General features: G+C 40.5%; 2 protein-coding genes across 2 annotated transcripts; one reads left to right on the top strand and one right to left on the bottom strand.

Annotated features, from left to right (window-relative positions):
* The first annotated feature begins 293 nt into the window (after nt 1-293).
* LOC146554083 (protein lifeguard 3-like) lies at nt 294-10,484 on the top strand. The gene is made up of 12 exons (XM_085254460.1): nt 294-588; nt 3,470-3,781; nt 4,163-4,230; nt 6,443-6,507; nt 6,590-6,643; nt 6,734-6,784; nt 6,884-6,923; nt 7,397-7,434; nt 7,525-7,612; nt 7,712-7,807; nt 7,896-7,949; nt 8,069-10,484. Exons 2-12 carry the CDS (start codon nt 3,475-3,477, stop codon nt 8,216-8,218), a joined length of 1,011 nt encoding a protein of 336 aa, XP_085110586.1. The 5' UTR covers nt 294-588; nt 3,470-3,474; the 3' UTR covers nt 8,219-10,484.
* A 2-nt stretch (nt 10,485-10,486) lies between these two features.
* Nucleotides 10,487-13,147, bottom strand: LOC146554084 (uncharacterized). The gene is made up of 3 exons (XM_085254461.1): nt 13,064-13,147; nt 12,613-12,853; nt 10,487-10,803 (listed from the first exon to the last, which is right to left on the bottom strand). Exons 1-3 carry the CDS (start codon nt 13,104-13,106, stop codon nt 10,632-10,634), a joined length of 456 nt encoding a protein of 151 aa, XP_085110587.1. The 5' UTR covers nt 13,107-13,147; the 3' UTR covers nt 10,487-10,631.
* Nucleotides 13,148-13,186: the final 39 nt, after the last annotated feature.

The raw sequence follows: 13,186 nt of genomic DNA on the forward strand, positions 1-13,186 counted from the left end.
ACAAACAACACAACACAGTATATTAACTTAGTATAAAAAAGAAGAATAAGTGTATGAGTGTATCTGCAGAGGGCGCCTATAAAACGTGTTTTCACGTCATAACGCTGGCCTTCATCAGCCTGAGAGAAGTTCAGCACACTTGATGAGCTTGTTTACTACAGAGTCCAAATAACAGCTCATATCAGGTGAAAGGAGTCAGAACTCTGCAAAGTGTGGAAGACTCGCGCGCCAGCAGCAGAGGGCACTTTAGGAGAGCGCGTGCATTCAGTAACGTGACACCGCCAGTGCTGAAAATGAGTCAGCGCCTTTCGGGCCCCGCTGTCCGCGATGTGGGTGTGTGTGAGAGAGATTCCTCCGGACCACACCCTGCTTCCACAGTTCCAGGAAAAAAAAAAAACTTTTCACAGCTGCCCACTTCTGCCAGTGCTTCTCTGAATAACAACATCGAGAACATAAAACAACCCCACACTAAAACTTGGAGTACAGCATTAAAGACAGTTTAAGGCTTTGTGAGTGACAGCGGGAGGATATCGCTCTTCTTCTCTCTAGGACTGAGAGCCACCAACGAGGTTGACGTCTCGTAATTTGGTAAGATGTTGTTATATTCTTCCCATTCTGTCAGAAACACCGCTCATGGTGAAGGTGGTGGTGTTTGTGTTCTGGCTGAGCTCGCTCACACACCTGGAAAAGCTTTTTTGGGGGGAGTTAGCGGAGGTTTGGTAACTGGGTGGAGTGGGTCTGTGTGTAAACGCTTTTAGGATAGCCATCTTTCTTTTTCAGTTCAGTCGACAAAACTGAAATGTTAAACACGAGACACAGCTGATGCTGAGTTTTCTTCTTTTTCCTTTTGAATGTTACATCGTTGCTTATTTTTTGCTGTCAGAGATGAGTTACAGGGCGGGTAAAGGCGGCCCTCGTAGCGGGGAAGACAGCTGTTAGCAATAACGTTAATGAGTGCGCCCTTAAAGGCAACGGAGCTCTTGATGATTTCTAATTCGCTGATGTGCTTTCGAGTCGTGTGAGACGTCGTGTCAGTTCTTAGTCAGTGTGCCAGTCTACACACATACTTGTGCACAGTCTGTTATAGTTAAATAATAAGTGGCTGATGTTCAACAGGACTATACCCGATGAATATTGTTTTGGGAGTCTGTTGGGCTTAAGCCTGAGTTTTGCTTTGCGGAAGTTGACCGTAAACATGTAAACATAAACAGGCTAAATTGAAAAATGCCCAACACAGTTGCCCAAATGTATGATGACATCTCCGTGTGTCTGGTTTCATCTGACCAGCCTTTACACAGTGTTAGTCATCTACTGTTGTGGGGGGTCAAAAGGGAGCAACCAAATGTTACATTTAATTTTAGGTTTAGTGGCAAATGTGTTATAAGAACCAGGAAACGCATAACAGGCTTTATCTAGCCTAAGCTAGATTGCAAATCCCCTCCCTGGTGTCTGGTGTTTGATCAGCTTTTGATATGACAAATAAAACCTTAAATGCAGCATAAATTCATAGATAGGATAAGTAACTGGATGTTGGTTCTACCACAAAAAAGGAACACCAAATGAAAGCAATACTCAATAATACTGAACAACAGCATTCCCATTTTCTGACATCCTCGATTAATTATTTTTGTACAATTCATTTTAATAATCTGCTGATGTTTACTGTACATGTAGAGAATAATGAAGCAGAAGTATGCAAAAAAATCTGTTTATCTGATAATAAAAAAACAGGATAAAATAACAAACAGGTTTTAAGTTAGCATTCAGGTTAAAGTTCACTGCTGTGTACAATGTAAAATGTCATGATTTGGCAGGAAAGCATGTGCGAGAATGTAAAGGACAAAGTCTGTTGCAGGCGTATTGGATTAGAAAGAGTCAGCAGCATTAAAAAAAATGCATGACTTCTTGCCCAGGCAGAAATAATGAAGCTCAACAAAAAGGAGTGATTAAAAGCTTTGCCAAACCGGTTCTCAGTGTTCTTGTGTGGTGCTTCTGTAACTGTGTCCATCCGCATGACAGGCTTCACGTAACAAAAGCATTTCTGAGTCACAGGGCTTTGCTCTGAGTGACGTGTTTGTGCCATGCCAGATGAATGTAAACAGACTAGTTATGTTAGTGTGTTCAGACGACATACGTTACAGTAATAACCACAACCACATGATGACCTGAGGTTGAAGGGAGGATGAACTACATTGAATATGAGTGTATTTTTCGTAAATATTAGAGCTACACCCTCCTGTTCAAACACACATATGAACCTGCTGCCTTCTCATGTCTCAGTGACTATGAAGCAATCAGCTTTGTCCTCATTCCACAAGGATCAGCTGAAGCACTTTTTCCATTGATTGTTTTCTGTCCTGTTGCTTGGTGCTTAGTATGTGAGGTAATGGCAACAAGAGGTGGAGCCAGCTCTTGAATTCCTTTACTGCGTATATTTCCCTAAAAGTCCCACTGAAAATGCAGCACTTTCAGAATAACTGAGCAAACTGTATTGTGCTTAGAAACACGTCAGCCTTTTAAGATAGCAGTTTGGTGTCTTTTGTAAAATCAGCAGAAGTAAATTGCCCTTTTAATTCTTTATGTTTCACACTGAAAAAGTAGGTACACTTAGGTCTCAAGAACCCAGTGTACTGACCATCTCAGTTCTTTCAGCAGCATGGAATACTTGGGCCTCATGTTGTTGCATGATGTTAGCGTGCATGTGGTTATTATTAGAAATTTCCCTTTGGGGCCCGTGTGATGGTTCCTGGGTATGTGGTGGGTTTTGTGAACCAGTGTTGAGCAAATCCTTCTACTCCGTGAACCCGATACACACCCAAGTGTGTACAGTAAGGTGCATGGTAATTACTCTGGCAGGAGCCCAAGCCCAGCTATTACCCAGACCTTAATGTGCACGCACACCAACAGTGGCTCCATGCAGAGCCCTAAAGCTAAATGGAGCTCTGTTGTTGTCGCCAAAGGCACAACTGTGCATTTTCAGGCAGGCAGGCGGGAGGGCAGTGTGGACACCTAAGTTTGCTAATGTCATAACGCAAAAAAAAGTGAAAAAGTGATCCTGACAGTGATCCTGAACACACTGCCAGTGCAGTGGAACCATACCTGGATAGAAAAACGCACAGTGGGACATTGTCAGAGTGTGGACCTCAACAGTAATGAAGTAATGTGAAATTACAAGAAGGCTGCCTTAGAGAATTCAGGTTGTGATGAAGAATAAAGGTGGTCATAAGTCAGGTAAAAACCGTATTGGCCTTATATACCATGTATGTTTGCCCATGTTTCAATAAATTGCTGTACCTATTTCCCTTTTTCCTGACTTTTTCAATGTGCATTATAAATCTTTTACTGACGATGACAGTGTACAGCAAAACCTTAAAGAGCACATGTTGGTGATGCTTCCGACTGTCTTACCTCTGCTCCCTGTAGTCCCTGCATGTTGTGAACTGTATTTCCTCCCCTCCCTTCCGCACAGGCATCATGTCACACTACCCTCCAGGGTACGAAGAATCTCATGGCCCACTGTATGGACCTCAGGGTGGGAACTACCCACCACCCCCTCCATATGGATTCCCTTCATATGGTGGTTCACAGCCAGGCTATCCCTCTGCTCCATACCCTTCTGGTCCAAATGCCCCTCTGTACCCAGGCCAGCCAGCTGGCTACCCTCCAGGCCCTTATCCAGGGCAGCCACAGCCTGCTGGACATCCAGGATCTCGCTACCCGAATCCTCCTCCCATGCCTCCTGTCGTTCCACCTACAATACCATCAGATGTCCTGAGCTCTGGTAAGACTCTGGCTTGTAACGTGTATCCTCTAATGACATTATCTTTTTAATAAAAGGAGAAAGCATCCTGCTACTGTGTGCTCACACAACACCTAACAATGATATCATTCCAGTATTGAACTAGAGCCATTAGTCAGCTAGTGCATGATGTAGGTTAAGGAATATTACAACAAAATCCACCTATAGGAGTTCTTAGTCTCATAGAGTTATACATTAGAGCTTCTTTGTTTCATTTTTACACTTGTGAGTGGACTATCAAGTGAATTTTAATAAATAAAACAAAATATGCATATTTTAATTGTAATAAAGTTTACCTAATGAATAATGCTTCTTGTTGCTCTTTGTAGTCAGTGATTGCTTTTCTATCTACTGATGATACAGGTGATGAGTTTGCAGCAAGTGGCAGCGATTGGGACAGTCTGAGCATTCGGCATACCTTCATCAGAAAGGTAAAGCACCACAATCTGCATGAAATTACCTATTTTACTGTCCTGTGCAATAATTTATCCAGAGGAGTGCTTAATAACACTTTTAAGTTACTTTCAGAATCATTTAAGACTCATTACAACACCCACACCCAAAAGAAAAGGGCAGATTGACAGCACCAATTATGACATGTCATTGCAGGCTAAACAAAGTGGAAAGTGCTCATTAGGAAAGATCTTGCGTAGGCCAAGATGGTACGCTTTCCTTACCTAGAGCTATCTTATCAGCTAAAAGTTGTATTGTCAGGAAAATTACATGTATATTTGAAAAAAATCCACATCATTTCCTGGTTAACAGTCAAATTTTGGCAGAATGTATTCAATTCAATTCATTTTTATTTATATGCCAAATTACAACAACAGGTGCCTCAAGGCGCTACAAAGAATGTATTTCTTTATACAAAATGGCAAATTTTCTTTGAGATGTGTTCAGCAACACTGGCCAGAGTGATTTTAGCCTTGCAGCTGTTGTTCATGTGTTTTGAATGGTTGGATGAGCTTTGACTCGTGATGAGGTTTTCTAATGGACTAGTACATGGGACTATATAAGTGAATATACAAGCCTTCAGGATTAATAAAGTATTCTGATTCTGATAACACATACACAGCAGCAGACCAGAAAAAGATCATTATATCCAGCTTTGTTTACTGAGACAGAAAAGTAGCCTCATCACAGATGCAGAATTTTCCAAATAAAGAACTCTAGTAGTCTCAGAGGACAAGCATCAGTCTCTAAACTACTTCTGTGGAGGGGAAACAAACCAAGCACGGGGGGGGGGGGGGTTGGCTAAGACATGCAGCATTTTATAGAGTATGATGGTGAGAGGTTCTGTTTATTGTTAGATCCAAATTTGACATTTGTGACACTGACTGAAAGGTCAATGACAGAGCATAAACTGGGGAGAGGATGAGTTATTCTAATAATAACTTTATTTGTATGGCCTTTTTAAAAACACAGTTACCCAGTGCTTCACAGTTTGTACTGTAAGCACATTAGATAATAAGTGTAAATAATTATACATCTGTGTACTATACATACTATATAACAGGAGACGGCCTTTTGCTATATAAGGATACACAGGAGCTATGACAGCTTTACAAGAGAATTAACCTGTGTGTGTGTTTTAGTCTCAGCTTCTCTGGTCAGTGCTTTGGTTGCTTGCCGGTCCACAAGTGTGTGCTAGTCTACACGAGTCCCTGCCTTGAAAACTGATAACCCTTAAACTGTTTAGAAACAGATGAAAGTGGGTGTAAATATTAGAAGGCAGAGTGCAGTCTTGCTTTGATTCTGGTATTTTAAGGATTTCACTTATGTGCCTTCTTCATCTGTAACAGTAGGGCAGTTAAATGAAGACACAGTGAAACAGAAAGCATAGGAGAACAGCCAAACTAAGTTTACTTGGCACTGAACTTGAGAGCTGTCACTGAGTGTTGTTTTGTTGGGTTTCCTGTACACAACCTTTCTGGCTCGAAGTTAAATGGATAGTGTGTGAACGTGCGACACATTTGTTTTGGTTTGCAAGCACAGGGTTGTTTTCACTAATGTTGTCTTCCAGTCTTTAGCGACTGCTGTACGAATCCTGGGTTCACTTGAGTCCGGTTGGCAGTGGGACAACAAGCTCAAACACTGGTAAATCTGTAAAGAACTGCTTGAAGAAAAAGACCAGGGAGTGTCTTAAGACTTTTAAATATGCGTGGTCACCAGATCTCGTCTCCTATGAGTTTTTGTGATGTATTTGTAACTGGATAGCTATGAATGGCTGTGTTGACTTTACTCTTGGCACTGACTGTTTTGCCACTTCAAAAGGTGGAGTGTCAAATCTCTTCCCCCAACGTGCTTTCCCAGACTGGTGTCCTGGTTTGCTACATCCTGATTCCAACATAGTCTTTTGTTTTGTATAGTTTTTATTGTTGACAAGCTCCAACCTGCTCAGTGTTGGCATGATTTATTTTAAATGAACAACAAAAGCACATAAAATAAATAATTATATGTGACATTGTAGCTTAAAAGATTCCACCATATTTTGAGAAAATGTATAATTCATAACTACATACTGCTAGTTTGTTTTTGTATCATACGCAAATGAGCACAAAGATATGTCAGACACAAACTGGACCAATCCAATAGTTTCTGTATTCAGAGTATAAAAAATGTGAATATTTTTTTCTTTTTAAGGTGTATTTGATCTTGGCGTGTCAGCTCCTGGTCACCACAGCCATTGTCGCCATATTCACGTTTGTGTGAGTATACAGATTGTGTTCTTTCTCAGGCTCTTTGCGTGTGAGCATTTCCTGGTGTTAACTGGGCCTCTCTTTGTTACAGCCAACCTGTCAAATCTTTTGTAAGGAAGAACTCAGCTGTGTACTGGGCATCATAGTAAGTCTCCCTCTGTGGTAACATCATTCGAAGTGATGTGCTGACTCATGGATAAAAACTGTACCTTTGTGATTCATTTCTACATTTTAGCGCGGTGTATTTCATCACTCACATCGTGCTGGTCTGCTGCAAGGGCCCCCGGTGAGTGTGATTGCCTGCTTTTATTATGTTTTAAGAGGAAATACTTGTACTTGAACAGTGTTAAACCAATGTTGTACTGAAAGCCAACTTATTTTGCAGGAGGAAGTTCCCATGGAACATGATTCTGCTCGGCCTCTTTGTAAGTATGACTTGTGGTTGTGGTCATTACCAGCAGTTTCCTGGACTTGGATCAAGTCATACTGAAACCCTTTTTGTCTTTGTCAGCGAGACATTCCATCCAATGACAGCCTTATCACAGTACTTGAAATGTAATTTTGATATCAGAGCCAAGCTGTGAGTCACCACATTTGTTTGCATTTTACCTGTTGATACGTTTGAGTGTTCAGTTTATCAGCTCGAACAGCAACATGACTGAGCTGTTTTATGATCTGCATTTTGTCACATAATAAAAGGTTTTGTGGGTTTTTTATTCTGTATTCTTATTTCCTGAATTGTCACGTGGACTTGTAGGAGTCCCACATGACACTGGGACTTTTGTCACAGTATTGTGTTGACACTGAGTTAGACCGCATGTCAAGATTATGCTGTTTGTGGTTGGACAAGAAGTGTTTCATTGTAGTTATATCTGATCTTTATTTTTTTGTGAAACAGACTCTGTCTTTGTCGTATATGACTGGAACCATATCCAGGTAAAAAAATATATATACAGTCCCTTTCATGTGATAAAAAGATTCTGATGGTTTCCTCACTGCTGACTGTGTGTTGCGCTTTGGTTTTAGTTACTATGACACAAAAGCAGTGTTTCTTGCGCTGGGAATCACAGCTGTCGTCTGCATCGCCGTCACAGTGTTCTGCTTCCAGACGAAGGTAGGGGCGTGCACGTTTCTGCTTATCAGCTTTAAATCTCCACAGTGTGTTTGTTCAAGGCCACGCGTTGAGATGCCTGCTGTCAATTTCTCTTTGTAGGTCGACTTCACCAAGTGCCAGGGCCTTTTCTGTGTCCTCGGTATCGTCGTGTTCGTGACTGGCATCATTACAGCCATCGTGCTGTCCTTCAAATACGTGAGTTACTGCTGTTGTGAAGACTGTGACTGTTTCCTGACACCTTCTTGGGTTTTCTTGTTATCTTAATGACTATTTGTTGTTGCAGATATTTTGGCTTCACATGCTTTATGCGGCTATAGGAGCCATAGTTTTCACTCTGGTAAGTATTTCACTTTAAAGTTACAAAGAAGTGGAAAAGTCACCTTAAATCTTACAGCAGCCCTCATTGTATTTGTTGATATAGTGCTCAGTTTTTTTGTAACTGTTTGTGTCTTGCAGTTCCTGGCATATCACACTCAGCTACTGATTGGAAACAGAAAGCACTCCATTAGTCCAGAGGAGTACGTGTTCGCTGCACTCTCCATCTACGTCGATATAATCCAGATCTTCCTTTTCCTGTTGCAAATTATTGGTGCTTCCACCAAATAAAAATCCAGCGGCACAGTGTAGTGAAATCATTCCATGCTTTTGAAAAGCTTTACTTTTCCAATAGACATTAAAAGATTTTTAAGACCATGGTGCTCTTCAGGGAAAATGTCTAAGGGCTGAATATGAGATTTTACATTGTAGATTAAACCTAAACTGCTGCTCAAATGTTTGGGGTCACGCTGATATACCCTTTTCTTGAAAGGAAGAACTTTCATCTAATAACAAATTAACTTGATCAGAAATGATCTGATCAATTTAATGACAGTTAATTGTAAATGTCCAAATTATGTGAGATTATGTAAATTTATGGTTTGGGATTTTCATAAGAAAACTGGAGTCAATTTCAGCATTTTCCCTCCTGTATTGCTGAGGTGTATTGTGTTACCTAATGCAGGTTTATCACGGGACCAGGCTTATTGATCCCTAGACAAAAAAACTTTCCAAACACAGCTGAAAGCTGATAAAGGAGCGTTCTAGTATAGTTAGAGTATAATCTAGTATAATCACACGAAATGCTTCAATCAGCTAAGTAAATGATTAGCTTCTTTAATCTGTTCTCAGCTCTTGTTACATGGTCAGTCTTTTTACATGGAAAAACTTGCATTTAAGTAACATGGTGTGCCATGAAAGTGGGCTTCTGTGTTTATGATGTAATTTCCCACCATATATATTGTATTGGAGTTCCATCTACTGTGTTATCCATGTGGAGGTGTTAAAGCATGCTAGTCTGCAGTAAGCTAATGTTTAAATGTTCAGTTAACTGGATGACTTTACAATAATAACATTTATTTTCTTGTTCTGTGATCCAGCCATGACCAGCTGATCAGAGCTGTGGTAAAAATTAATGATTTGTTTTTGTTATTCGTTGGATTTTTTTATTTTTTTTTCATCCCCTGAACAGAAAAGTCAAGGCGTGGACTGAACCATTGTTTCAGAGAGCTGTACTAAGGAGACCTTTTAAAAAAAAAGTTATGACTACTTTAGGGCTGTTAATGTTAACGCGGCTTTATCCGTCATCATGATTAACGCAATTTTAAATTTTTGAACACAATTAAACCACCTGGAGCGCAGAATGGACAAACTTTGTGCAAACTGCCCAAATTGCCTTGATGCATGCAGGGATTTTGAGTCATTTTCGCTCCAAATGGGTTAATTGCATTGAAAATTTTGATCGTGTTCATCATGACGACAGATTAATCCACGTTAATGTTGACAGCCCTAGAATAATTCCATTTATCTTTGTTTGTATAATATCTCTGATCATGCCTTGTTAAGTGTTTTTTTTTTTTTTTGTTTTTTTTTCCTCTGGGGTTTTTTATTTTTTTGCAAAGTAAGGATATTTTAAAGTGATGCCCCCCAAAAATCTGAGCATTAGTTTACATCACCCAAAAATGCACTTTGTATGAAATCTATATTTGTTTTTTATATACTTTAACAGCTTATCGGTGGTTATGACGAATACTATTACCTAACTATCTACAGACACTTGAATCCCATCTGCAACATTTATTCCATATTACTGGACTTAATGCAGAAAGTGTCTGATCTCTCTTCTGTGTATGAACATGTACAGCTACAAATGAATTCTCCCATGTGTCTAAATGCTACAAGAACAAGGCAAATCCTAAAGTGTAACTTTCTGAGATTATGAAGTACAGTAGGGGTGGGCATTGCCACAACATTTGATCTCAGTTACTCAAGTATGAGCAGAGTCAGTATTTTGGGACATGTCCACCCCTGAAGCACAGCTCAGCGCCACTAATGGCAGCCACGGCTCTGCTATATAGGTCACTTTATTTGAATTGTACTCCTTTATATCACTTCAGTGCCTTCACCGTGTCAATGTCTGTTATTTTAATTTTTTTTTTGACTTTACAGAATACAGGGTTATAATATGTTTTATAGAGTTATTATATGTGTGCCTGTAAATATAGTTGTGTTAGTCAGATGTGGGTCAGACAGCGAGGGCGGGATTTTTCCACACAGGACAGCATTATCGGTGCCATGTTGTTAAAGTACTGGAACATTTCTGAACTCCAGTCTTTCATTGTCCAAATGTTTCTCCTGAGATGATCAGCGAAGACCATTAATGACAAATTTAGAGCACAGCTGAAAGTTTATAAAAGCCTCGAGTCAAATCAACAGAGGCAGACATGTTTACTGTACACCACGGATGGTTAGTGTGGAAGAGGGGGTTGTAAATATATCAGTGCTACAGAAAATCTATTTGCTTATCATTATAAATAAAGTTTTCTTTTAGTCTTAATGTGATTGTACCAGTGATGATTTTATTCAAATATACATTTACCTCTGACATGGGTGAACTTTACATCAGTGTTCTGATCAGTCTTTTATCCAAGAGTCTCTGTGTGGGATACTGTGCATACGATGCAAATCACAGCTGCAACATAAATTACTGGTCGAGTTTAACATCCACTGCATGATGGCGGTAGCGACTCCCTTCGTATTCGCCTTCATTTGATCTTTTCATCCTCTGTCTGATCTTTAACTGTTTCAGTCTGTTTTTGTCCACTTGTCTCTTAGCCAGGAAGAAGCTGATTATTCCTGTAGGGAGACCGATAATCCTGCACCGAGAGGAAAGAGACAAAATATTTATACAGTACTGATGGCTCTGTCACACTAGAAAATAACAGGACAGCAAGTTCTACGCAGCTCGGGAAAACTGGTGGTTCCCCAGTGACTGCGCTGAATGTGAACGACAAATCTGCACCTAATATATCTTGCTCTTTTTTAAAAAAAAAAAAAAAATGTAGTAGTAGCCTGTGTGGATGATATTCATCCAAGCTGTATTTTGGATAGTGAATCTCTCTTTTGGAAAATTGTGCAAAGTTTTCTCTTTTAGCCACAGTAGCATTATATGGAAGAACAATTGTTTCACTGTTATTGTTTGCCAATTGTGTTTCTGGGACTTGAGGAGGACACATCAGTAACATTAACATGCAGGCAACACAGGAAGGTGACCAAAACATAACATTAAAATTACCGTGGAAAGAAAAGCATCTGGACTTTAAGTTTCTTGAAGACGATTCACCTCTCATCCGCAAAGATTCTTCAGTTCGAAGAGTAATTGGTGGAGATTCACAGATTTTAAGCCCTATGGGAGTGACCCTAAGAGGGACATGGACCCCGTCATGGATCCTCCGTCTAATCACATGAGCCTGGGTGTGGGTCACAATGAGCCAAGGTTTTCGCATGAACCCATTGCGAAACCTAGCCCTTCCCTATCACATGATTTACTGAGGTCAAATGGCCCAAGATGTGAGTGGGCGTTAGGGCGTCTGGGAAGGGATCTCAAAACTGGATTATAGATGCAGACAGTTGGTGTCGTAAGCCACCACCTCTATTCAAAGATGGTTGTTCACAGTGGACATAATGGCTCCTAACACTTTCAAACCATCTGTCTTTGTCCAAAATGTGAACATTGGCATCCTTGTTTTCACAGGATGAGAGGTGAAACGTCTTCAAAATATGAAGAAGAAGTCGTCCAGACGCTTTTCTTTCCAAGCTCTTTAGACTACGATGACCTGGATGACTGAAAGCCTTCACAGACATTACAGTTACCTAATAGATATGAACTTAAAGACACAGGAAGTTTTTAGTAAGTGCTCTAATAATATTTCCTCTAATTGCCAGCCACCTCTTTTCAAGGGACCAAATATAATTGGCCAGTGGACTCAAAATTGGTTTCATGGACAACATGAGCTAAGCCTTAACTTAATTTAACCCCAAGCAATCTCCTGAAGATTGCCTGGGGCATTCTTTAGGTGCCTTCCCAGTGTTGACAAATGTCCAGCTGGTATAACCACACTTCCTCAGGGACTTAAAGGCCAGATTAGGTATTGCATAGAAAAGCAAGATCAGTTTGAAAGGTGAGCAATTCAAGCAGAAATACTAACTGATATTCACCGAGATCTATTCAAGTACTTTAAAAACACTTTTCAAACCCCCATCAACACCTCACTTCGCTGTCACACAGTTACTGTAAACTTTTGCAGTTAGCACTAGAGCGCGTTTTCTTTGAGAAAACAGAACAAAACCGAGAGGTTTTCGAAGAAAAGTGAAAAGTTCTGCATTTGTCAAGCAGCTGACTTGAACAAGCAACCAAGCATGCACTACAATCAGAAGAACTGCAGTAAAGGCCAATCACCCATGCTCTAGCTGTAGGCTTTAGGCAGTCAAACAAACAATCAAAAATAAACATTTTTATTATCATGCTAGCCCAATTATATTTGAGCCTCTGGAAACGAGGACTGCATAAAAAGCGTGTCATTTCTAATCTTTCTAATCGTTCTTTGACACACCTCTGACTTGATTTGTCAGTGCTGTAGCTTCTATATCTCTCTCGCGGGTTTTGGTCAAAAGAGAGAAATTACCAGGCAAAGCCGATTTTCACCATAGGGTTCTTGGCTTTTCTCTTGGGGATGTATTCAGGACCCTCTGGTTCCTCTACCTCCTCCTGGGCTCTGCCTCTGTCGGTATTCTGGGTCTGCTCGCTCCTCTGCGTCTCCATCCTGGAGCAGGCAGCAGGGGAGACGTGCAGCCGCAGGCTCGGACACACTGCCCGGCTTTGACTGCTCTGTCTGAGCAGCCACCGGCCGGAGAAAAGGTGCATACCTGTTGACACAAATTACACGAGTACTTTAAAAATCTTACTTCATTTGCGACCACGTCGATATGAAGTCTTCTTAAAGTGCTAAACTAAAGCATATAAAAGGTTATTTACAAAAATAACTATATTAAAATAAACAACTTATCGCCGCCGACCAAAATATAATTCCCTTAATTGTGACCTTTTTTTATAACGAATAAAGCCAATAATTAAACCTTTCAGTGTTGTCCGGACTGTATTCACTGTGGACGCCGCCATGTTTGTTGCGTAATTGCAACGGGCATGCGCAGTCGCAACAACGGGAGTTGCTGCCACCTAGTGGTACTCATTTAGATTTT

Source organism: Mchenga conophoros, linkage group LG18 (assembly GCF_057382185.1).
Source record: "Mchenga conophoros isolate Kocher_MC1m ecotype Shallow Benthic linkage group LG18, M_conophoros_male_GT1.1, whole genome shotgun sequence".
Taxonomy (NCBI): Eukaryota; Metazoa; Chordata; class Actinopteri; order Cichliformes; family Cichlidae; genus Mchenga; species Mchenga conophoros.